Here is a 25,555-nt window from a genome sequence, read left to right as displayed (position 1 = left end):
CACAGGCACCCACTGTGTCCTCCTCTCAATCCCCTCTTTGTTAATTTTTCAGTCCACTGTTATTACCCTCCGACTCCCATTTGTTTCAACCAGCAGAGACAATGTGTTCTTAGCCCGTCATGGCCTTCATCGCTCATGGCAGACGGGATGGTGCCATGGCACTTCTGGCCTGCAGCTCACGGCCCTCCGTGCTTTGCTTTATGTGGTGGGCAGTGAGTTATGTGGACAGTACTGGGTGATATGTCAGCTATATTGGCATTAGTGTCACACGACAACATTGGTGTTTTGGTTTAGTGGTATTGTAGTTAAAGAAAAAGTCCACTATTATTCTAAAAGCATAACTCAGTAGTTGAGGTGCAAACAAAACCACTCAGAGTGTTTTAATGTGAAATTTCAGGGGTTGTGATGTCTACAGTGTAAATCTAAGTAAAATTTTAAACAATTCACCGCAGTGGGTTTATCACAATATACATTAGAATAAAGTCATATTCATTATTCAAATAAACATAAAAACAATAAAAGTAACAAGAATTTCTTGGCTCCATATTTTTATTTTTATTTTTTTTATATTATTTAATATTCTATACATTTGATTTATTCAAATATTAACAAATAGACACAAACTACACAAATAAAAAGATTTTGAAAATGTGTCTTGGGTGCCTTAAGTTATGTTAATAATGGTACAATTACAACATCTCAGGTACCAGCTCTTCAGACATTGGGGTTGTATGGAATTGGGGATGTATATTGTGATAAACTCACTGCTGAGGTAAACTGTTCAAAAATTTGCTTAGATGCCTAAAGCTTTCGCACAGTACTGTAAATGAATAGATTTCCATCATAAACTACCATGCTTAGCAAGCAAACTAATGCCTAAGATTATTTTTTTATTTCAGACTTCAGTGACCTCTTATTGTTACTCTGCTTTAACAAATATTTCCAACATAACTGTAATAATCTGTTATTGATTTGAATTCCGGTCTGAATTCCTGCGATTGTTCAGAAAATGCTGCAATGTATCACGTCACAGCCTGATGCCGCACCGTGGAGCAGCATTATTGCTTTCTTTTGACACATTTGATGTGGTACTTTAATCAGTGTAAGACCATTTGTGTCATAGCACAAGCTTTCATTAAGTTAAGGACATTCTTTTAACGCCTTGAATGGGCTGGGGTCCACCAGTAGGCCCAAAGTTTTACTACACACTTCTATAACCTAAGAACAACTCTGGTAGTTTGCATTGTAGTCCATGTAGTTATTGAATAATAAGCCTTAGTATATCATAAGCCTGGGATCTTAAGGAAAGAGATTAGGAGTAGCAGAACAGGGTCAAAGTCCAATTAAGACCAGCTGTGTTATGTTTGGTTTTAGTACAAAGTTACTGAAAAAATGCTAACTTTAATATAATTTGATCCCGAGATACATTTGCAAAATACCGTGATACTGATTTCTACCAATATCAGTCAGCGCTAGATCTGGAGAATACTGATGTCCCTGTGTCAGTTCAGTAAACCAGCACACAGTGTTAGGACGCTTTAGCAAGCTAAAATTGGCTCATACCCCCTCTTATCTTCACTAAGCTCACTATAAATGTTCAAAGCGATCAGTTACGTCTACATTCATAGGCAGATCCCGCTCCGCCTGCTGTTGGTGGTCGGACACGACTAATGTGATTTCTGTCAGATAAATGGTCCGTGCCGCAGGTAGTGAATTCTAAAGTGGCATTCCTGTTGTCTATTTTTTCCCCTCCCTCTCCTCCTGCCCAGGTTTGGTCCACTGCGGCTCCACTGCGTACGGCTCCCGCCGCAAAGGGAAATCATTAAGCAGTCTCGTCACAGCTAAAAAGGTCCAGCCTCCTGCTCGGCGAAAAACGCAGCATAATCACTTTATCCCTTATTCTCCTCACAGAGCAGAGAGGGAGAGGTAGAGAGATAGAGAGAGAGAGATAGAGAAAGAGAGGTGCTGGAAAAAAAGAGCACTGGCACAAACCATCTGCATCATAGCAACTTATCATTATGGCCAGGAACAGTGCAGGAGATCGAATCCAGTCAGTTAACAAGCCACCAGCTCCTACTGTACTTGTACATCAAGACCACCAAAGTCATCCACGGATGGTGGCCGTGAATACTAAGCACGCATGAATAATACAGCAATCACAGCAAAGCCAAGTCCAGAACGCTGACATTGACATGTACTGATTACAGCCTTTTATATGAATGAGCTTGATAACAGGCTGCCTGCGCAGCCACTCCATCACAGCGCGGGACGAGACGAAGCCAGTGAAGGTCACTTCCGTGCTCCAAGGGAGAGCAGAGCAACCTGTGTTTGTTTACACACTGGAACCAATAGGGTTTGACCACAGGCATGCGCTGGCAACATGATTCTCACACCAACTGAATGACCTGCACCACAGAAATGGGAGGCTGGTCAGCGTCAGGTGTTAATGAGGCAGCATTAAAGCAAATTTATTGTGAATGTTGTATGCAGCTTTTTCTGGGATTGTGCTTGTTCATCGTCACACCTACTGGTCATTCTTCATTCGGAGATCATCTGACTCCTTCCACACTCACACACCTGCCTACAATCTGCTCATCAGCCACCCTTTATAACCAGGACTCTTACTCTGCCTCCTTGCGAAGTATTGCCACTCTCAGCGTCTTTATTGAGCCGTTCTCCTGTATTTTGGTTTTTTCTGTTTTTTCACTCTTTGCCTGTCTGTACTCAGATTTTTGCTCTGTGGATTTTTGTTCAGTAAAGATTCTCTGCATTTGCATCTCACCACCCTGTCCAAGTGTTACATTCACCCTTAGCGGCTGCAATTACTGCCGAAAGCGCATAATAGAAAATTACGCAGAAGCCTCAACCACTCAAATATCAACCTTTTCGGGGTTTAGTGCGTTTTGCCTTTATTACAGCTTCCGTTCTTTTCACTAGACTTGCTTTCAGTTTTTCAAAGAAATCTGCAGATATTTTCCAAAATTTTTGTGAACATTTTCAAAGTTCAGTCTTAGAAGTTGTTGGATTTTCAGCAGCTCATGATCCAAACCTTCCTCCACTTCTCAGTCAGCTTCAGTGTTTTAGTGCAATTGCTTAACTTTACTTTTTTTAGTAATGGCTTATTAACAATTACGCATCCTTCAAGACCCACAGCGCTGAGTTGTCTTCTCACAGATGGACAGAAACACCTGTGAACATTTTTAGGTCTGAAGCATGTAGTGCCGTCACAATGATGAAAATTTCAACTTCAACATGATACTTAGGATTGTACTGAAATTCAATACCATTTTTGATAACTAAGGTGGATAAAACACATTAAAATACACTTCTATACACTAGATTTATGTCTTCAACTTGAGCCTCCAGAGGGTCCCTATGATGTGGAAGATGTCCTGCATTGTTCCTGTTCCAAAGACGCCGCGACCCAGTGATGCCAAGGACTACAGCCCAGTGGCTCTGAAGTCCCATGTCATGAAGACCATGGAGAGGCTTGTCTTGGATCAGCTCCGACCCATAGTCCAGCCTTTTCTGGACCCCCTCCAGTTTGCCTATCAGCCCCGCCTGGGAGTTGAATGAGTATACGCTCACCTGGATAAGTCAGCCAGCACTATGAGGGTCATGTTTTTTTACTTCTCCAGTGCATTAAACACTGTCTGGCCTGCTCTTCTGGGTGATAAGCCCACAGTGATGCAAGTAGATGCCCCCCTCATGTCCTGAATTGTTGACTACCTGACTGGCAGACCACAGTATGTACACCTGCAGCACTGTGTGTCGGACAGAGTGGTCAGCAACATTGGAGTTCCACAAGGAACTGTCCTCTCTTCCTTCCTCTTCAACCTCTACACCACAGACTTCAGAAGTTTTCTGATGACTCTGCAATAGTATGTATCAACAAGAGTGATGAGGAAGAGTACAAGGTGACTGAAGGACTTTCACATGGTGCGAGCGGAAAAACCTGCAGCTCAATGTGACAAAGACAAAGGAACTGGTGTTGGACCTGAGGAGGGACAAGGCACCAGTGACCCCTGTGTCCATTAGGGGGGTCACTGTGGACACTGTGGAGGATTACAAATATCTGGGTGTGTATATTGACAAAAAATTGGACTGGGCTAAAAACACTGACGCCCTCTACAGGAAGGGCCAAAGTCACCTTTAATTTCTGAGGCACCTGAGGTCTTTCAACATCTGCCAAACCACGCTCAGGATCTTCTATGAGTCTGTGGTGGCGAGTGTTATCCTCCATGCTGTTGCATGCTGGGGAAGGCTGACTAGGCTAAAAACAAGAATGGAGCTTGATTTTCTCATCTCTCTTAAAGCTGTAAATTTTAAGTAATGTTTATCTGATTTTGACAGTTTTGCTTCGACTTTCCTTTTGCAAATAAACTATCTTTTGACATTCAAAAAAACAACATATAAAGTACCTGCTGGCACTGAAACACAGATCCAACAATAATGTAAACACAAGGCATTATGTGTCTAACAGATTTTGTAATAATGTAATAACTAGTGCTGGGTATTGTTATTTTTTTGTTATCAATACATTGTATCTTTTTATAATACCAAAAAAGTACTGTCCAGGAATTTGGTATGTTCTCACAGACAAATTTAGAAGCTTTGCTGTTGATAGTCATTCAGAAGTCTAGATTATCAAATCAAAATCAAATCAGATTTATTTGTAGCGCTATTTAGAACCCCAGGTGAGCAAGCCCGGGGGCTCAGGGAGAAACCTTGGGAGGAACCAAGGCTCACAGGGGGGAACCTGTCCTACTCTGGTCAAATATTGGAGCAGGCATTCTTATAGGCTGAAGGAAGTCAACAAGGCTGATGACACTGGAATTGAAATTAGGTCTTGAAAGACACAGAATCTTTCGATACTCTGTAGTACTGAAGTAATTTGGTACCATAAAGGTATTGAATTTCAATATGCAGCCCTAGTAATAACATTTCAATCAATATTTAATGTAAATCAAATGTACAGAAAAGTGGCAGCATTAACTCTAAAGGTTAAGAGTTCTTAGAGTTTCTGAGGCACTGAACTGGCCAGTTCATGCTCATGGTCAGTTATATAAAAAAATTTGGGTTCCAAGTCAACTGTACCAAGAAGCAGCTGAAAGTTTCACTAAGCCTTCGCTTTTCCGTCTGAATAACCAAGAACATTCTGCACACTTGCACTTGTAAGCAGGATGTTAGGTCAGCTGGGCCAGGTGTTTGGTATGCAGTAAGATTCTCCTCAACACAGCCATCCCTTCCACCTCTGATACAACTGATATGAAATCGATCCCCATCAGCTCCACAGGCCTTCAAAACAATACGGAACTAATTAAGAAACTCAATACAGCCCCATCAGATGTAATTTAACTGAAGACAAGGACCCGGACCCTGAAGAAGTAATTACACCAGGCATTCGCTTTAGAACAGATTTACTTCTGTGAGAAGAGCACTGGCTTGGAAAGGGCCAGCACCCTCCCATTAAGTATCCATGTTATAATACATTAATGGACCAGCTGTCAAGATAATAATTAATATCAAGAAGAGAGAATAATGCATTCAAACTTGAGAAGAGCTGCATTTTGTTCTTTTCATGAGGTTGTCTGAACACTGCTGCTTAGCTGCAGTGCGTCAGCGTGGAGGAAACAGTTGGAAACACTTTTAAAAGGTTCGGCTCTTTCAGGGTACTTTCATTTGATCCCTTGAGGTCAAGCCAAGACAGTAAAAAGCAAAAGTACAAAAGCTTCTTAAGAATTACTTCTGCCATGTGCAAGCTAGGAGCCAGCAGGCTAGGGGTTCACTTAAAAGCTAAAAATAAGGAAATGCCGGCCAGCTAAACCTGAAACACAGGTTTTAAAAGAACAGTTATTCATATGTAGGTGATGATTTGCATTAGTGAAAGGCCATAAAGGTACAGCTCAGAGGACAGGTATGAATATCAGTGAGTGGATCAAGTAACACTGGACAAATCCACTGCATTCTGGAGATGCAATGTTGAACCAATTAGTGTGATTAAGTGTGTTTAAATCTAAGGTTATTCCAGGCTTTTACTAATGAACAATGAAGCATGAACTTGGGCTGCTAGTGTGGCAAAAACACCACTCTGTTAGCAAAGCTAGCAGATCAGTGCCTGCAGTTACAGCACATCCCTGTGATCATCATTTACTGCGCTTTGGCTGGCCCGCTTTTGAAATGCTATATGGGCAATTAACTCCTGCCACAAGAGCTACACACAAACAGACCAGACAAAACCAATTAGAATGGGAGGAAATAACAAAACCAAAATGCCTTGGTAGAGAATGTAACCAGAACACTCATGTCGTCACAAATAATCCGATAACTGCAGAAAATCAGATTTTGTCAGGAATCTGATCAATATGTTTACATGCACTTCAGTAATCAGATAATGGGGAAACTCCGTGTTCACATGAAAAGATTTTAGCTAATCCGAATGAATACATTCTGATTATAGATTCAGACTGAGGTGTTTATATGCACATTCTATTCAACAATCAGATGGAATATCTTCGTTTACATGCTCACTAGAAGTGATCCGTTCCAAAATTATGCACATGTGTGGAGAACCACTTAGAGTAAACGTTACCATGACAGCGAACATCATGCGAGTCCAGTCAAAGTGAGATAAGCAGCAGTGAGCAGTGCTTGTGTTTTAATTGCTTTAAAATTGCTGTCAAAAGTTGTCAAGACTCAGGAAAACGTCCTTCACATGTCCTTATTAAAGATGGCTGAGAGGAAGACGCCGTGTTCTGAGACACATAAGCTGGACGTCCATCCCACCGCAGTCTGATCAGAGCATAACGTATGTCTCCTCTGCTGACCAGTTTCTGTTCCACCATGTTGAACGGCATAAACTCTCACTGTGATGCGACACATGCAGAACGGACGTAATCAGATACAGGCGTTTACACAGATATTCTTCTTCTATTTAACAGATTATTTACAGGGTTACCCACCTCGTTCAGTCGGACAGAAACTGTATTCCGAATGTTTACATGGACGTATTCTATTCCAATTGAACTATTAGTCAGATTATTAATGGATTATTAGGCTACATGTAAACGTGGCTCATGAGTCAGACAGTAATCAGATTTCTGCTTTACAACCAGACAGCAAAGTCACAGAAGAAGACATGACACAAACGTAACATAAAACTCAAACCTCATGGCGCAGCTTTTTTTAAAACATTGAGCCACTTTAACTGAAAATATGAAAATATAAACATATGAACATATACAAATATTTATTTAAATCCTTTATTTCATGTTTGATTTCAGCGCCGCTCCAAAAGTGTTCTGCTGTGTTTCACGACATACACCTTCTGATCTTGCACATGCTCAAACTGAGAAATCTGACAGAAGTCAGAGTAAGAGTTTAAATGCACTGAGGAATCTGATTACTGAGCTAAAATCCAGCTTCTTTATTAGATTTCTTAATTGGATTTCTAGATCAGAACATGGTGTTTACATGACCATTTGAATAATTAGATAACTGCAGAAATCTGAATGTGATCGGATTAATGAGTGGACGTTAACGCACTCACTATTAAAAAAATCTCTAAGGCTACGTTCACATTACCAGGCTGAAGTGGCATAAATCCGATTTTTTGCCCTAATGTGACTCAGATCTGATGTTTTCAGAGCTGTGTGAACAAGTCTGGTCTTTTCCAATCCGACCTGAGCCACTTTCATATGTGGTCCTAGATCGGATATGTGTCCGATTCATGGCCATGTGCCCTTAGTGTGAACTTTCAGATTGTAATTTATGTGTTTTTTTTCCCCACTTCACGTGCGCCATCATTCAGCGTTACCATGGCAACAGCACGGAACAGAGGTTAAAGCCTGTAAATGGTAGAAAAACAGCTCATGTCACCTTTTCTCCTTCGTCTGGCCCTAACAATGAAGCTGAGAGCTGATCAGAGTTAATGATCTTCTCTGCGAAGCTCGCTCTGCTCGTTAGTTTGTGCTGATTCAGTCACATGGCTGCTTTGCATGACATTTAATGGTGAATAGAGTAATATAGGTGCTCTGAAATCACTTGGACTAAAACATCTTTACATTAACTTTCCATACATGCACGTAAGATTCACAGCCTTTAACTATTTTATGGATGTTCTGGTATTGAAACTGCCAAACTGAATTGTGAAAATGCTGATATTTTGGTTGTTGGTCAAAAATGTTTGACTAGTTTGAATTTATTTTACTTATTTGTGCGTCTTTGTGTATGTCCCCCCACCAAACCCCACACACCTACCGAATATACTGTGCTTTTATCACCTTTTCCTGCGTGCAATATAATCAACACTCCATGTGCAGTATATTGTTTAATATCTCTATAGTGTAAATACTAAGCTTTCTGTTTATAATGGCTTATATTGTAACTCCTCACCACCACATGTGTGATATAAACCAGTACCTCATGTGCAAAAATCCATGTGAATTTCAGTCAAAATATCTTTACAATGTAAATGTCTTGGGTGGCATGGTGGCGGTGGCGGGGTGACCGGGGTCCTCTCTGTGTGGAGTTTGCATGTTCTCCCTGTGTCTGCGTTGGTTTCCTCCGGGTTCTCCAGTTTCTTCCCACAGTCCAAAGACATGCAGTCAGGTCGATTGGACATGCTAAATTGCCCCTAGGTGTGAGTGACTGTGTGTCTGTCTGACTGCCCTGCGATGGACTGGCGACCTGTCCAGGGTGTATCCTGCCTTCCGCCCGATGACCGCTGGGATAAGCTCCAGCACCCCCCTGTGACCCAGAAGGAGAAGTGGCTTAGAAAATGGATGGATGTTAATATCTTAGCTTTTAATTTATTCATAATTCTTTATATTGTTAATCTTTGTGAAGGATAGAGTTTATATTTTCATCTTATTTTTTATGTTTAGTTTAATACATATTGTCTGTATAGTAACAAGTAACAAACTGTACAAAACCTTATTAAGTACTTAAAGTGAATTACTTGCTTGTTAATTCTCTTCTTGTTACTTCTTCTCTTTTTTTCCATTGCTGTCCCTTTCCTGCTGTAACACTGAGAATTTCCCCGATGTGGAACTAATAAAGGATTATCTTATCTTATTCTTCATATCGAAAATATTTTAAAAATATATATTAAAAATATTTTCACAAAACTTTCAAAAGGTAAGAAAGTTTTGATTTTCTCCTGTAAAGTTACTATTTTAGAGATACATGTTTTTCTTTGGACACTAACAATATTTTCCCCGTATTCATTTTCACTTTATTGTTTTGACAGGCAGCCAAATGTGTTAACTGCAAAGAGAAAGTCCGTCAGCTAGAGTGGGCAACCAGAGTCTGAGGCAGGCAGTCGACGTATGGCCACTGTCTCATGGAAACCCAACACCTCCGCTGCTGCTCCTGTGGGACGTAAACCCGAAAGACAAAAAGAACATTGTCCCGACAGGACACCATTGTGAAGCCATGCCTTAGGGGAGCTATAGGATTGCACTACCTCAATGTAGACTGACTTCTGCAGGTACCCATTTGCTTTGCTCGAGGTGAAAACTGGGAAAAGCGCTTTCAGCTTTTCTTGCGCAAATGAAGCGGCACAAATTCCTTTGTGACTTTTCACATAAATGACACCTAAGCAAAGGAGATTACTGCTGAAAGTTGTTTTCAGCTCCATAAAGCTGAGCAGCTCATAAATAGGAACTCGAGTCAAGAGGTGTTAATTCGATGTTAGGATTTTTATTTATTCATGTTCAGACGAGGTTCCTGCTCCCGAGGGGCTCTGGTCTAATTCAGTAATGAAATAGGTTCGAGAAAGTCTGCTACTCCTCCATTTTGTGCAGATGTAAAGAAGAGTGATTTTACTATGCTCGCTCGAGCTCAACAGTCCCTCCATTGTGTCACTTGCTTCTTATTTCCAGCAACCTGCTGCACAAGCAACAGGCCGTTGTCACGGCAGCGACATGTGGACTTGGACTGGGATCAGCCTGTTTGGTGCACAATGGGCACAGGGTGGGGAGGGGAGGATCAGATCAAGAGTTCACCGCAGACTTCCAGCATCGTCACTCCAGAAGTCTACTGCCACCTTTAACCCAAACCCACCCAAAGAAAACTACCGTTTTACCTTCAGCCATCATAGAGGAGCAACAACAAAGAAGTCTACAAACAAGTCATCTGAGCTGACTGTACTGCAGTCACAGTATTAATGGACTAACTGGACAGCTCTCAAAACAAAGTTCTGCCACAACACACCAGCCCAACTTTGGGTTGGTGTGCCACAGCTTTGTGTGAATGTTTGGAGACTCTAGAATGCTCTGCCCCATTCACACTGTTCTTGGCCGTTTTCCCCATTTACACTGGGGCTGTGAACATAATGTGCTTTTCATTCCATTTGTGTTTAGGGCTTTGAAACACTATTATTTTCTTAGTCTCTGAATCATAAAAAAGGAATTCCAGAGTAGCTTTGAAGGCACTGCAATCTCCGCAAGATTGCACTCATAATTTGTAGTGGACACTGGAGATCATTACATCAACTAAAAGTCTTCAGAAGTGCATTGCGAAGAAAGGGGAATGTTATCTAAAGTTAATGGTGGCTGCTGAAGTATTAAAAACTAAAATGATCAGATTCTCTCAATTCTTACTATGAAAATGTAGCAGCTCCTCTATGGAATTGTATTAGAAACAAAGACCTTAATACTGCCCATCATACAGTATTAAGGCTGATAGGTTACTGCAGTCATGCACCAACAATTAAATGTGTATCCTAGTCAAGTGTTTTTTAAATGTTAGAAATAAGACACCAAGTTACGCCTCAATCAAGCAAGTAATGTTGTTTTTTTTATACGGCTGGTGAATACTGATACACTTTTATGGTAAAGTCTGAATTATGGGACAATTCTGTAGGGCAGTACAATATTAATAATGAAGTGGGGAGCCACTTACATCACTGCCTGTGTCACATGTCTTGTGACTTATTCACAGAAGCTTTAAATTCGCATTCTGAAGAAATTTTCCGAAGGGCTGTATATAACTAGACTGGAGAAGATAACATTAACCTATGGAAAATGTAGCTAGAACTAAAACTAAAAATCACCACTCAGTTAATTTCTTTATATATGGTTTGCATTCTAAATAGCAACCATTGAAAATCATTTGACTTGGATCTGAGAACTGCTGTAATACTGCTTGTTTAGCCTTTTATCTGGACTATACCAATAAGAGTCCTTGGGCAAGACTACTAACATCACCTTGGCCTACCTGTGGAAAATTATCAAATTGTAAGTCGCTCTGGATAAAAGCATCTACCAAATGCTGTAAATGTAAAATGGATAAGAAACTGACAGGGTTGTACACTTTTATGTAACCCTTAAATGGGCAGGGTACATCTGTAGGCCCACCTGTAGGTTAGTCTAACATGAATATGTAACCTCAAACATCAGCGCTCACAGTCAGCCTAGCTTCACTACTTCAGACATCCAGTTTAATGACAGCGGTTTATAACAGAGTGACTAAAGAAAACATTTTAGAATTGTGGTGAATGACAGAGACCAGTCCAGAACAGTGTGAATTAGAGACAACATGCAAAAATGCGAGTACTGTGTGAACAGAGATCATTCCAGAACAATGTGAATAGAAAGAACATTCCTGAATCATTCTAGAACAGAACAGTGAAGAGAATGTTATGAAACAGAATTAATGGGTCATACTATTCTCAAACAATGTAAATAGTAGAGAACACTACAAGCAATGTGAATGAGGGAGACAACTCTAGAACAGTGTGAATGGAGAGAACATGCTTGAACAGTGTGAATGGAGGAGACCATTCTTGAACAGTCTGAGTGAAGAAAAATGTTGTAAAACAGAAATAATGGGGGATACTATTCTCGAACAATGTACATACTGGAGAACACTACAAACAATGAGAATGAGGGAGACCACTCTAGAACAGTGTGAATGGAGAAAATAGCTGGGAGACTCTATAATGTTCTCTCTTTCTCTACAGTGAGGACTTCTTTCATAGTCTCCTTTTAACATTCACAGTTTTACATGTGAGAATTTGCTTGTGTGAGAATCTCCTCAACTTTTAAAAGCATCATCTAATTTTGTTAGAGGGGAATGTTGGGTCAGTGTGCCACAGCCATTAAACTCCTCTATAAACACTACAACTGACCTACACTTCAGAAAGCGAGTACTGCCTGTATAATCAAGTAGGTCCATCAGCAAGAGTGAAGCATCTTATCAGTACACTGGGCAGGGGTAGCAGCTAGGTGAGAAATAGAAGATGGTCATCTTGAAGGTCATCCTTTTTATCACGTTAGGCAAGACTGATAGTGTGAAGAGCACCCTCTACATGAAAACCCTAATCTCTTGCATTCGCCACCTCCACTGCCCTCTAGCATAGGTGTGCTGGGGCTGACAGTCAGTTATCTCTTTGAGGCCAGACCATCGACATCAAGAGAGATAAATCAGACTGTGACCTCTATCAGAGTCACCTGGAAATTTCTCAGGTCAGAAAGCCTCTCTGGAGACTGACGGCCCTTCTGCATCCACAAAATCACACAGCAGAGTTTCTGCTATTGTGTCGGATGAACTTTGAATTTTCCAGTGTATTCTGATCAAAAAATGCAACCCTGGAAACTCTTTGTAACCTATTTTGTACTGTTGTGCCATTTTTCATTCTACCTCCCTTGTTCAAACACTGGCCCCAAGCACCACAAATCCAACAACTCTGTACTGTTCTAGATTAAGAAATGATGAGCCAAACAAAGCAGTTTGAATAGGGGAGGGACATTCTAGGATAATGTGCATGAGGAGCATGCTAGAACAGTGTGAACGAGGTGGCCATTCTAGAGCAGTATGAATAGGGAGAATATTTTAGAACACTGTGAATGTGGAGAACTTTCTGATCTGGCCAGTTTCAGAACCATGTAAATGCAGGAAGAACATTGTGTGTGAATGAGGGAGGACATACTAGAACAGGGTATATGAAGAGAAAATTCTAGAATGGTAGTGAGTATTCTAGAACAGTGTGAATGGAGACAATACGCTTGAATTCTGTGAATGACTAGACCAACTAGAAACCATTCTAGAACAGAATGAATGGGAGATGAATAAGCGTGAATATACTAGAACAGTACAAATGGAGAGATCATTACAGAACAGTGCGAATAATGAGAAAATTCTAGAATGCTGATGCATGGCAAAGACCTTTTAGAACAGTGTATATGGGGGAGAATATGCTTGATAGGTGTGAATGGAGGAGACCATTCTAGAACAGTCTGAGTGGAGACAACGTTCTAGAACAGAATAAATGGGAGATACTATTCCAGAACAGTGTACTTAGGGGGAGAACACTGCAAACAGTGTGAATGAGACAGAACATACTAGAACAGTACAAATGGAGAGATAATTCCAGAACAGTGTAAATGAGGGAAAACATTTTAGAACAGTGTGAATAAAGAGAAAATTCTAGAATGGAACTGAATGTAGGAGACCATTCTAGAACAGTCAGAGTGGAGAGAACCTTCTAAAACAGAATAAACAGGAGATATTATTCTAGAACAGTGTACATACGGGAGAATACTGCAAACATTGTGAACGAGGGAAACGATTCTAGAAAAGTGTGAATGGTGAGAGTATAAATAGGGGAGAACACCACAAACAGTATGAATGAGGGACAGCATGCAAGAACAGTACAAATGAAGAGATCATTCCAGAACAGTGTGAATGAGGGAGAACATTTTAGAACAGTGTAAATGAAGAGAAAATTCTAGAATGGAACTGAATGTATGAGACCATTCGAGAACAGTCTGAGTGGAGAGAATGTTCTAGAACAGAATAAACAGGAGATACTTTTCTAGAACAGTGTACATACAGGAGAACACTACAAACAGTGTGAATGAGGGAGACCACTCTAGAACAGTATAAATAGAGAAAACATTCGAGAACAGTAGCCACGTCTACATGCAGCCTGATAATCTGTTAATAATCTGATTAATAGCTCAATTGGAATAGAATACGTCCATGTAAACACCTCAATCGGAATAGACTAATCCGACTGAGGCCAATCGGAATACAATTTCTATCCGATTGAACGAGGTGGGTAAACCTCTAAATAATCCGTTTAATAGAAGAATAATATCCGTGTAAACGCTTGAATCCGATTACACTCCAATCGTAAGGTGTAAGTACGTTCTGCGCATGCACGTCGCGTCATAGCGAAAGGTTTATACTGTTCAACATGGTGGAGCAGAAACTGGTCTGCAGAGGAGACGAGGTTCATACTCTGAGCTTTTAAAAGACGGTGGTGGGATGGACGTCCAGCTTATGTGTCTCAGAGCACAACGTCTTCCTTTATAAGTGCATGTGAAGGACGTTTTTCTGAGCCTGACATCAATTTAAAGCAATTAAAAACACAAGCGCTCCAACTGGAAACTCATCTCACGCTGAATGGACCTCAAGTGATGTTCGTTGACTTGTAGCAAGCATGTAAATGAAGATTTTCATTAGATTGTTGAATAGAGTGAGCATAAACACCTCAGTCTGAATCTGTAATCCGATTGTATTCAATCAGATTGGCAAAAATATTTGCATGTAAACATAGCCATTGTGAACGAAGAGAACATTCTGCAACCATGTGAACGAGGGAAACAATTCTAGAGCAGTGTGAATGGCTCTACTGCTCTAGAACACTGCTCTGTAAACAAGGAAGAACACTACAGTGTGAATGAGGGAGACCATTCTAGAACAGAATGAATGGAGAGAACATTCTAGAGACTCCCAATAATCACAAACATAATATTTGGTTTGTTGGTCTTTGTTGGAGAACCTTTTCTTTAACATGTTCTGATCTCAGATCACCGAGTGAAACACCGTAACTGATCTCAGTTCATTGTTAAAGTAACTGAGCGTTCCTGCAGTGGGATCTAATGGAGGCTCTGACACAAAGAATGTGAGGTGTCAACATCAGCTTCTGATTTGAAGATAAATTCTAAGAGCTTGTCTCCCTGTTCACATCTTTTAATTAGCTAAGCGCAGTGGGGATCTGGGGGGCGGGGGGGGTTGGGGGCGAACAGGTGGGCTTTGCATTTGAGTGCTTTTCCCATTAGCCCTAATAAGCTGATGTATTAAATATCTGGCAACCACCAAGCTTGCAGTAAATCAAATAAACTTTTGATAGGGGAGGGGAGGCCAGTATGTGGCCCACCGAGCACTCCTCCCATTAACCAGAGAGATAATAATCACATCAACAGAAATGAAGGGTCCCAGGGAGGTGCTAACATAAAGCTAATGCGCTCAGGCTCAAGGACAGGCTCCCTATCGCACTTGCCGTGCCCTCAAAAGAAATAATGACCTCTCCAAGTCTGAGATGAGGTTTTGAGTTAGCTTGAATTTGTTCTGGGCTGCCCATTCTGACCCAGATGGTTCTTGCTAACGCTGAATTCCTTTGTGAAAATGAATCATGAAATAAAAGTAACCACAAGCTATGCTAAGCTGCTTAGCTAGCAAATCTGTTTGGCTAGCAAATGAATGGGTGGTGAAGAAAGCATCAAGTATTTTTTACAGTACACTCAGAAAGGAGGAAAGCCACTTTTTCTCTTTTCTTTGTTCTGTTTCAAGCTAAAAAAAAAAAAAAAAATCAGCTTCCTTCCCAAGTGACCCAGGAACAATGTACAACGGCTGTTTAGACTACAGAACCCAACAGGAACCGTAAAGCCATTTAGCCACAAATAAGCACTTTATTTCACAGCCCTGACATTTGTGCTCTTGCACATCTCAGAGCCACAGTGTTCAGTGTTGTCGGCGCACACAATGACCGCCTTCATGTGGTCCAACAATAAACCTGTCGGCAATAACACATTTCCAAAATCATTTTCTCTGACCTTTAAAATTCCCCCCTCCGTTATGCTAATGCAGCTGCTGGTACTTCCCACTGGTTGAGTGTTGCCTTGTGAAAAAAAGACCATAAATAGGTCCCGTCACAAGAACAGGGCTATTGAAATGCAAAGCAGCGAGCAAGTCGCTAATGCACTCTGGATTGCATTGCATAACTGGGCTACAACAGCGCAGCACACAAAAAGAGACAGGGGTCATGCTTACGAGGTTCAAGCAGGTGGGTTTATGAATCACCATGTGTGTTCGGAAGTGAAGACACTCAAAAAAAGTTATGCCTGATGATGGATAGTATTTTTAAACACAGCTGCTGACATTTGTCAAGGCAAAACACTTTCCAAAGTCAAAACTATTCCAAAGTACAGAGACGCACCGGAATAATAATTTCACATTTCTTCAATAAATTTGTGACAGTGAGACTTTGGAGTGTAATAAATGAACTGATGTAACATTTCAGTACACTCATCAGTGGATTATAAGTTATGAACATCAAACTTTCGGCAAAACAAACTATTTAAGATGTAAACAAAAGTCATTCAGAGTATTGAAATGCTCCATTCTAGTGTTTACAGTTGTGGTGATAGGATCCGGACATCTGAAGACATTAATGGCTCTGCAATCTACCAAAAAGAAAATGATTGACTAAAATGGTTACGAACACTCAGCCTGATGCCTGAGAGACAGAGCGTTTATGTGCACTTAATAATGCAGTCATAACTGGATTTTGTGCTGTTATCTACTTATTCAAATGGTTGAGTAAACAGCACAAGCTCATTTCTTAGACCACAGTGAGGACTAAAAATCTGATTAAGAAATCTGATAAAGAGGCTGGAGTTTAGCTCAGTAATCAGATTTCTCAGTGCTGTGAACTCACTCTGATTTCTTTCGTATTTCTCAGTCTGAGCATGTGCGAAAACAGACGGCGGTACTGTAAATAAGCAAGCAGAGGACTACATTGTACAGGCGCGGCATGAAGTTTGAGTTTTACATTATGTTTACGTTACGTCTTCTTCTGTGAGTTTACTGGCTGGTTGCAAAGCAGAAATCTGATTACTGTCTGGTGACATGGTTAGCATGCCAACTTTAGTAGATACTGTACCTCTGCAACACAGACACCTTTGATGTAACGTCAAAACTTATTTCTTGTTATTCTCATGTAGACCTGGAGTTTCCCCATCTACCTGATCACTCAAGTGCATGTAAACACAATCAGATTACTGACAAAATCAGATTTTCTGCAGTTATCGGATTATTGAGAGCATGTAAACGTTTTATGTTTGTTTTGAGATAAGAGTTTGACTTTTTTTTTTTTTTTTTTTTTTTTTTTAAGTCATTCATATTCATGGTGAAGCAGCACATTTAGGGCACTGTAAGGTAAAACAGTATTCAAAACAATGCAATATTTTCAGATTTATCACACTTTTACCATTATCAACATTATATATGATCTGTACTTACACATATAGATTGACATATAGATTATTATCTACTTCAAACTAACTACACATACGGAATGTGTACAACAGCACATTTCATAGTTCTATTCCTGTATTACTGTACAACTGTTTTTAGAACTGTTTTTGTATATAAATTCTATAAGGGGGCTATGCACTCACTTTCCATCTGTGTAAATGTGATGTGACAATAAATGTGATTTGATTTGATTTCATATGAAACTCAAAAGACGTTTAGGTTCACTGGTCATTTTGGACAGCATATAAAATGACTATATGTCACTGTCACCTTGACTATAAAGACAATTTGAGATGGACTTCTAGTTTCTCTAGAACAGAGCATTTCACATCAACCCACTCAGAATGACTTGGCTGACCTTTTTTAACAAAATTATATAGTTTTTAAAATGTTGTCCAATAAATATCCTTTTTTTTTTTTTTTTTAATCTTTTTTTTTTCCACCTTACCCCAAATACAGTCAATCAGCCTGCATGGTGTCCATGTTCTTATTTCTTTAAGACTGGAGTACAGGCACATTTTGGTTCATCGAGGTCCAAACAGTATATATGTAGCCTCAAAGGCACAACAATGGCCTTAGAGTCCAATTATGTTCCTTAAATAAGGGCTAAGTACTATTATGGTACAATTATGTCCCCTGACTAAAAGTACAGAAGATGTGCTCTTTAGGGTACCAACCCAGTACCCAAGTGGAGTGAAGGGGTACCACTCCATTGACAGGTTCCAAAACTGGAATTTTTTACTTTAAACAGGCTGTGGGCAATCAGCCAATTTATATTTTTAGCCAATTTCAATTCTGGCCTATTTGTGCTGTATCTGTATGACATGCATAACATGATGCAGAGTACCTGAATGCTGCTACTGTTCCCATATTAAAATGTCATGGCATAATTATACACAACTTAATGTGATAAATAGCCAGTTGCCTTACTTTCAGTGTAGCACTTGATTTAAACAGGCAACACATATTTCATTTAAGAAATGTAAAATACAAAGTTTAGTTCATTACAAAGCAAACAGTGTTATTTCTACTGCAACTTTGGCAAATAGAAAGTTTTAATCCGTTTCAAGTTTTTACTCAGTCCACACAGTGTAAGATTCAGGTCGGCCACAGACATTCATAATCAGTGCATCCCTAATAACAATTAATGGAAACCTACAATCACTGTGAAAACCACATGCCTGCATCATCACACACTCACCTCAAACTGTGTTGAGTGGTCTCACCTAAACTCAACCAGACCTTCTTATGTAGCATCTGACCCTGTATAATATACTGTTACTTATAAAAATGGACAAACCTGAACATTTAAGACTATTACTGCTACTGCTACTACCAGTCATTGGCTGCAACAACTTCGGCGAATGCACTCTGAGCTTGTAAAACAACTCCAGTCTCAACCAGCTTCAGTGATTTGTGACAGGACAATTCACAATTCCTCTTCCAATCAAAACTCCACTATGCCAAAGCCTGGTTCTTCTTGCTTGCATTCCAAAGGGTTTCAAGGACTCTCCAAAGCTAACAGAAGAAAACAAACCACAAGCAAACATCTCACCTAGTCTGGCTGTCTGGGGGAACTGCAGCCTGGATGAGGGTCATTGCTATGCCAGTAACTGCAGTATCTTCTAGAGCGGAGGGATCTTCTGCATGTGTTTCTTATTACTGGACAATGTTGATTTAAGGTTAGTGGAAGTGCTGGAGGATATGCAGAGAAATGTCTTGTAGGGAGATAGCTGCTGTTTGCTGCGAGCCAATGCCTGACAGCCAGCCTAGGGGTGTTGCGATATGGTAAAAACACAACACAATAATTCAAGACACTTTTAAACATCTCAGTGTCACTGCTGGACTGAGAATAGTCCACCAATCAAAAATATCCAGCCAACAGCGTCCTGTGGGCAGCGTCTTGTGACCACTGATGAAGGACTAGAGGATGACCAACACAAACTGTGCAGCATCAGATGAGCTATCGTCTCTGACTTTACATCTACAAGGTGGACCGACAAGGTAGGAGTGTCTAACAGAGTGGACAGTAAGTGGACATGGTGTTTAAAAACTCCAGCAGCACTGCTGTGTCTGATCCACTCACACCAGCACAACACACTAACACACCACTACCCCACGTCAGTGTCACTGCAGTGCTGAGAATGATCCAACACCCAAATAATACCTGCTCTGTGAGGGTCCACGGGGGTACTGACCACTGAAGAACAGGGTAAAAGGGGGCTAACAAAGTATCAGAGAAACAGATGGACTACAGTCTGTAACTGTAGAACTACAAAGTGCACCTATATAGTAAGTGGAGCTGATAAAATGGACAATGAGCATAGAAACAAGGAGGTGGTCAGAATCTTATGCCTGGTCAGTGTACATTTTTGGACATACTGCCCTCCACTATCCCTATGCCAGCCCCTCCAAAAGCCACTTTAATATGTTAACCAAGGAGGCAGCTCAACTGGTAAAGACATGAAGGACACGTGAGCGCTATAGTGGACACGGGCCTCTTTTGAAGTGGCTGTTTTCATACTAAATGAAGCTGAACGGGTATCGTGACTTTGCAGAGCCAAGCTCCCGTGAATTGATAGCGTGATCGTGCTATATATCTCTGTCACTATAAGTTTGTATGGGCACACAGCTGTACACACACACAGGACATAATGGGAACAACATGCGGCTAATGGGGAGACTGAAGGTCTTGCACTTTGCTGGACTTGAGGAGAATTTTAATGGGAATAGTCCGTCCAGTCGTGCTGGGCATTACGTGGGCAGGAAGAGAGAGGTAATTGGTGGCAGGACTCCCATGTTGGACAAGTGTCTGCAGTACGGATGGGTATCGAGCTCTGTGATCAAGCTGCCTTCCTGCAGAGTCACAAAGATGAAAGATTCCCCAGCAATCCTTTTTATGTTTAACAGAAAACAAATGCTTAAATCTAACCGCGATGTAATGATGAAGTCAGGGAGGATGATGTACAACTGCTACTATCAGACAAAAAGAGGGAGTGCTAAAACATGGAGCGCCAATAGTGACATAGTGTATAAAGGTGACATAGCCTGTCACTTTTACCTCCTAATGCATCAACCTTGAGATAGAATTATGCTAAGTATTTGCCTTAAAGTGCCAGCAGTCACTGCGGCTGCTAGGGCCAGTTTTTTGGCACAACAGAGCGTTTTGAACAAAAACACTAGTGTTAAGCAATTTGATTGTCTTTCCATCCTAATTTACTTCTTAATGCTGTGGTTCTTTGCCAGCATTTTCTCAGGAAAATAACTGTGCTTTAATAACAGCAATCAACAAATACCAGTCTTTTACGTTATCATTACAGTCATGACAGTATATTCATCGTTTTTCAACAGCTTCACAATCTCTCCATTGACCTTGATAGACCTTCTGAGCAAACTCAGACCAAAGTCCTGGTAGGAGTTGTGGCACTGCTTCAGTGCTCTTAACCTCATATTTGAAATAGTTGAAATGCCACAGCTTTAGGCCGATATCCACCCCCAGCACTGCTGTGTTTTGTATTGTAAGACGTGTTATTTTCTACAGTCAGTGCACTCTCACTGTGAGCTAAGCGGTTTGTCCTTATGTTTGTTTATACATTTGATGCTATGGTTAAACACATAAAGTCCAAAAGTGTGTAGAAAGCTTATTTTTTTCTGAAATCAATAGTGCTGATAAAGAGCTTGTCCTACTCTTCTGTGAAAGCTTTACTCTAGATGTTGGAACATTGTTGTGAGAATCTGATTGCATTCAGCTAGAGCTCAGTGGAAAACATCAAACTATGATTATCTGCCAATACTGTGATTGCAAATGACAACTGAAGAGTTCTGTGTTATTTGATCAAATTCCTTCATTATGAATTTGGTAAGACACCTATAGATAACTGCACTCTTTCAAACTGCAATATTGACCTAAAAATGATTAACTGCTCAGCCCTGCATTCAGCCAAAAGAGGATTAGTGACACCAGAAACATTATACACTGATCAGGCATAACATCATGACCACCTCATGATCAGGCATAACATCAGGACCATCATGATACTTTGTTAGCCCCCTTTTACCCTGTTCTTCAGTGGTCAGGACCCCTGTGGACCCTCACAGAGCAGGTACTATTTGGGCTTTGGATCATTCGCAGCACTGCAGTGACACTGATGTAGTGGTGGTGTGTTAGTGTGTGCTGTGCTGGTACGAGTAGATCAGACACAGCAGTGCTGCTGGACTTTTTAAACACTGTGTCCACTCACTGTGCACTCTATTAGACACTCCAACCTTGTCAGTCCACCTTGTAGATGTAAAGTCAGAGACGATAGCTCATCTGCTGGTGCACAGTTTGTGTTGGTCATCATCTAGTCCTTAATCAGCGGTTACAGGACTCTGCCCACAGGACGCTGTTGGCTGGATATTTTTGGTTGGTGGATTATTCTCAGTCCAGCAGTGACACTGAAGTGTTTAAAAACTCCAGCAGCACTGCTGTATCTAATCCACTCAGACCAGCGCAACACACACTAACACATCACCACCACTTCAGTGTTACAGCAGTGTGAGAATGATCCACTACCCAAATGGTACCTGCTCTGTGAGGGTCCATGGGGGTCCTGACCACCGAAAAACAGGGTAAAAGGGGACTAACAAAGTATCAGAGAAACAGATGGACTACAGTCTGTAACTGTAGAACTACAAAGTGCACCTATATAGTAAGTGGAGCTGATAAAATGGACAGTGAGCGTAGAAACAAGGAGGTGGTCATGATGTTACGCCTGATAGGTGTTAAAGGAGGAGACAGGTCACTGGTTAAAACATGAATGTAAAAGCTCATAAAGCTTGCTGTGAGCAGGGAAAGCCCCACTATCAGGGTCATCATCCCCCCTCCACACACATTTTTTGTGCGTTACTGAGCCAAACACTACAAACTAAATAGAATATTTTGGTCAGATTTTATCAGTGATTTCAAAAATGTATCTGAAACTGTATTTTGACCACAGTGTCCTTTTTATAGCAGTTTATAAACCAGAAAATACTAGTGCATTTTGTCTAGTGTCCAAATATCGTGATGCATATTGTGCATCATGAAAATGCCTTCAAGTATCTATCATGATATACTATCTTTTCACCCACCTCTTCTTTAACTCATCCCAAAGGTATTCAAATGATGCTCCATCACTCCAGACCAGCTACTCCAACTGAATTCAGAACCATCAGCCAACTGTGTTTGCACACTGTGGAATTAAACACCCACATACATGCACACTAGTGAACACACACTAGGAGGCAGCAAACACACTTGCCTGGAGTAGTGTGCAGCCCTATCCACAGCGAGCAACTGGGGGTTAGGCGCCTTGCTCAAGAGCACTTTAGTCATGGACCATCAGCCGAGGGGATCAAACCAGCAACCTTCCGGTCACAGGGCTGGTTCCCTAACCACAACCGTCCAGCGCTATACCCCTTTAGCTAGTGCTTGGCACTGGGCATGGCTCATGTGAAGCTGCTCCAGAGTGTTCAATTCTACTGCCAGTGCTTTGCAGGACAGATTATACGCTATATGTGGGCAACTGAACTGCACGCCTGTATCAGCAATGGAGACACCATCAAGTACTTGAATTCAGGATTAGAATTAGGGCGTCTGGATACTTTTGGACATCAGAGGTACTGAAAGACATGAGGGGGGTACATTAACATCTCATAGTATAATAGTCTGGCTCAAGAGTACTGCATAATTTTGCATCAACCCATTCTTAATTGTCATAGCAAACTATGCCAGAGGTTAGCTGGTCCGCATTGGTCAGCACCCTGACCAATCACTAACGCTTCCAACACGACGATAAACACACAAGTCCAACACTTTAGCTTAATCGCGCCTCTGTCCCAATTCACTACGGCTTAAAACACGCAGATGTACAGTGGACGGTCACTGATCAAGCCCAGTTTGCAGCGGTGTTGCCAGTAGCAGAGCAAGAGGGGGTGATGTCTGGACACTCGGACCGCAGACTCACACTTCCACCCGAGAAAGAAACAGAGTAGCGGCTTACTTTATGAAGTAGCTGGCTCCTTCGTCGGTGAAGCCCTCCTCCCATCCCCGCGGTAAATCTAGAGGAGAGAGAAGCATTTACACCCAAAGTTTGGAAGGGAGGGGAGGCAGAAAGCGCCCTGTCCATTATGGGGGAGGAGGATGCTGCGCTCCCGCTCCCCCAACACGGTTTAACGCCGCTAATGCTGACCTCTACCAAAGTTCCCACTGAAAGGCTGCAGTAAAACACGCTGCTGAAACTTCTCACCTGACCGTATCATATGTCCCGAGTTCACAGGCTCGCCTGTGCGGGGATGGAGCCAAGTAGTGCTGCGAGTTTTGTCGCTGGGGGGAAAAGCAGAAACACCTGTTAGCTGGACGAGGCGATTAAAAACCACGGACGGTAGACATAGTGGACTCTCAGACTGCTCACTTGATGAAAAACACCCGGCCATCTCTGCACACGCCGTACGACCAGTGCTCAGGCAGCGTGTCCCGGCCGAGCGGAGCCGCCATGATCCCGGTTTAGACTCGCCTAACCCGGCTGCCTCATTCTTCTCGCTGCGCTGCGGAGTTTCTAGGGAATCCACTAGGGCTGCGCTCCTTAAAGGGGAAGAGCAAACTTGCTGGGAAAGTGCGGGACAGCTTTATTCCACCGTTTGAGCCGACGGAAAACGCGGAGCTGGGGGTGGGGATAGGGATGGGGTTGAGGGGGGGGGGCGGTGAGTTGTGTGTTGGTGAATGGGAGGTCACATTGGCGGATACGCTGCGTAAACGATATCGCCTCCACCGAGAGACGCTCCTCATAGCTGGCGAGGTTGAACGCTGTTAGGGTGTAACTGCAGTACTTCAAGGTATGTGATCAGAAGGGTTTGACTGCTGTAACCTGAGGAGAAAATAGTCTGCAGTCTCCTCAGATAAAGCCCCACATTCAGACCCACACAGGGTGTCCTGACAGGGAAAGCTCTGGTTTAAGGTGTAACTACAGAAGGTGAACTAATGCCTGAAGGAAGGTTTGGAAGGAATAACGCTGAAATGTAAGAAAGAGTATGGAAGCCACTCTAGGAGGTAGAAGTGCTGCTCTGTGTTCCTCCTTTTCTGTTCTCTGGCAACAGCAGGTCACATAGCAGAATACTGACATAGTATTTTCACAATTATGGCTTATTTTCTCAAAATATTGATTTAAATTTTTGACTTAATATCTTTAATGACTACATTTGTCAAAAATAGTGACTTAATACCTAAAGTAATTACAAATTTTCTTAAAGTATTGACTTAGTATCTTAAAAAATGACTAAATTTGTCAAAGTATTGTCTTAGTATCCCTAAAAAATGACTTTTTTGATATTTTGAGATAAATAGTTAATGCTTTTATTTCAAGGAAGTAAGCAATTATTTCAGAATGATATTCTGAGATACTAAATCATTATTTTGATATATATTAAATCAATTTAAATTATTATTTTGACATAGTAAGTCAATAACCTGAGAAAATTTGTCATTATTCAAAGATACTACGTCAATTATTTGTGACATTCTGCTGCCAGAAAGAGAGAAGGAGAAAAAAATGTAGGTGACTTTTTTCTCCCCTACACAGTGAGATTGGGCTTCCATAATAAAAGTCCACAAAGTTCTCCTCCTATTTTAATGCTTCACCAATTTTAATTAGTAGTGAAGCTATACTATCATGTTTGGATTGCAAAAATGACACCAACTCATTTCTACCAGATGTAGTCTCTGTCAGATATACAGCAGCTGGCTTGGTTTAACATTATTAGAATGTAGCCAACAACAGTAGTTATACTTCAGCTCTACTTCATAAGGGGTTTAATATCACTGGAAGTATTCAAAGTCAAGTTCTCAAAACACAGTGTTTTATTCACCGATCAAGCATAACATTATGACCACCTCCTCATTTCTATGCTCATTGTCCATTTTATCAGCTCTGCTTACTACATTTACAGCATTTAGCAGACACTCTTATCCAGAGCGACTTACAAGAAGTGCTTTGTCAATCTAGAGCAGGTGTCACCAACACAGTGCCCGCAGGCGCCAGGTCGCCCTCAAGGATACCAAAACGGCACAATGTCGAGAGACACATCACTACCTGTCACAAAAGCTACAATGCTAACTCTCCACCTGGAAGCGCATTAAGGGCAGAAAAAGTCTGTGAGCTAAAGGCAGCTTTGGTTACACAACAGACTTTTTTCACGAGGCCGAACAAAA

At 41.3% G+C, this 25,555-nt stretch overlaps 1 protein-coding gene across 7 annotated transcripts in view; it reads right to left on the bottom strand.

Annotated features, from left to right (window-relative positions):
• Nucleotides 1-23,983, bottom strand: part of plekha7b (pleckstrin homology domain containing, family A member 7b) — a 180,938-nt gene extending 156,955 nt beyond the window's left edge. For 3 of the 7 annotated variants that reach the window (XM_017700664.2, XM_017700665.2, XM_017700668.2), the window contains exons 1-3: nt 23,763-23,981; nt 23,598-23,674; nt 23,352-23,409 (exon numbers count right to left, since the gene is read on the bottom strand). In XM_017700664.2, coding sequence (XP_017556153.1) covers nt 23,352-23,409; nt 23,598-23,674; nt 23,763-23,845 — 218 coding nt within the window. In that variant the 5' untranslated portion in view covers nt 23,846-23,981. Of the gene's footprint in view, nt 1-23,351; nt 23,410-23,597; nt 23,675-23,762 lie in introns of all 7 variants that reach the window. The other 4 variants (XM_037545308.1, XM_017700669.2, XM_017700663.2 and 1 more) reach the window with 3 other exon arrangements.
• Nucleotides 23,984-25,555: the final 1,572 nt, after the last annotated feature.

The sequence above is a fragment of the Pygocentrus nattereri genome, chromosome 15, assembly GCF_015220715.1.
Source record: "Pygocentrus nattereri isolate fPygNat1 chromosome 15, fPygNat1.pri, whole genome shotgun sequence".
NCBI classification, from domain to species: Eukaryota; Metazoa; Chordata; class Actinopteri; order Characiformes; family Serrasalmidae; genus Pygocentrus; species Pygocentrus nattereri.
The sequence above is the reverse complement of the archived record's forward strand: the minus strand, read 5'-3'. Positions and strand labels throughout refer to the sequence as shown.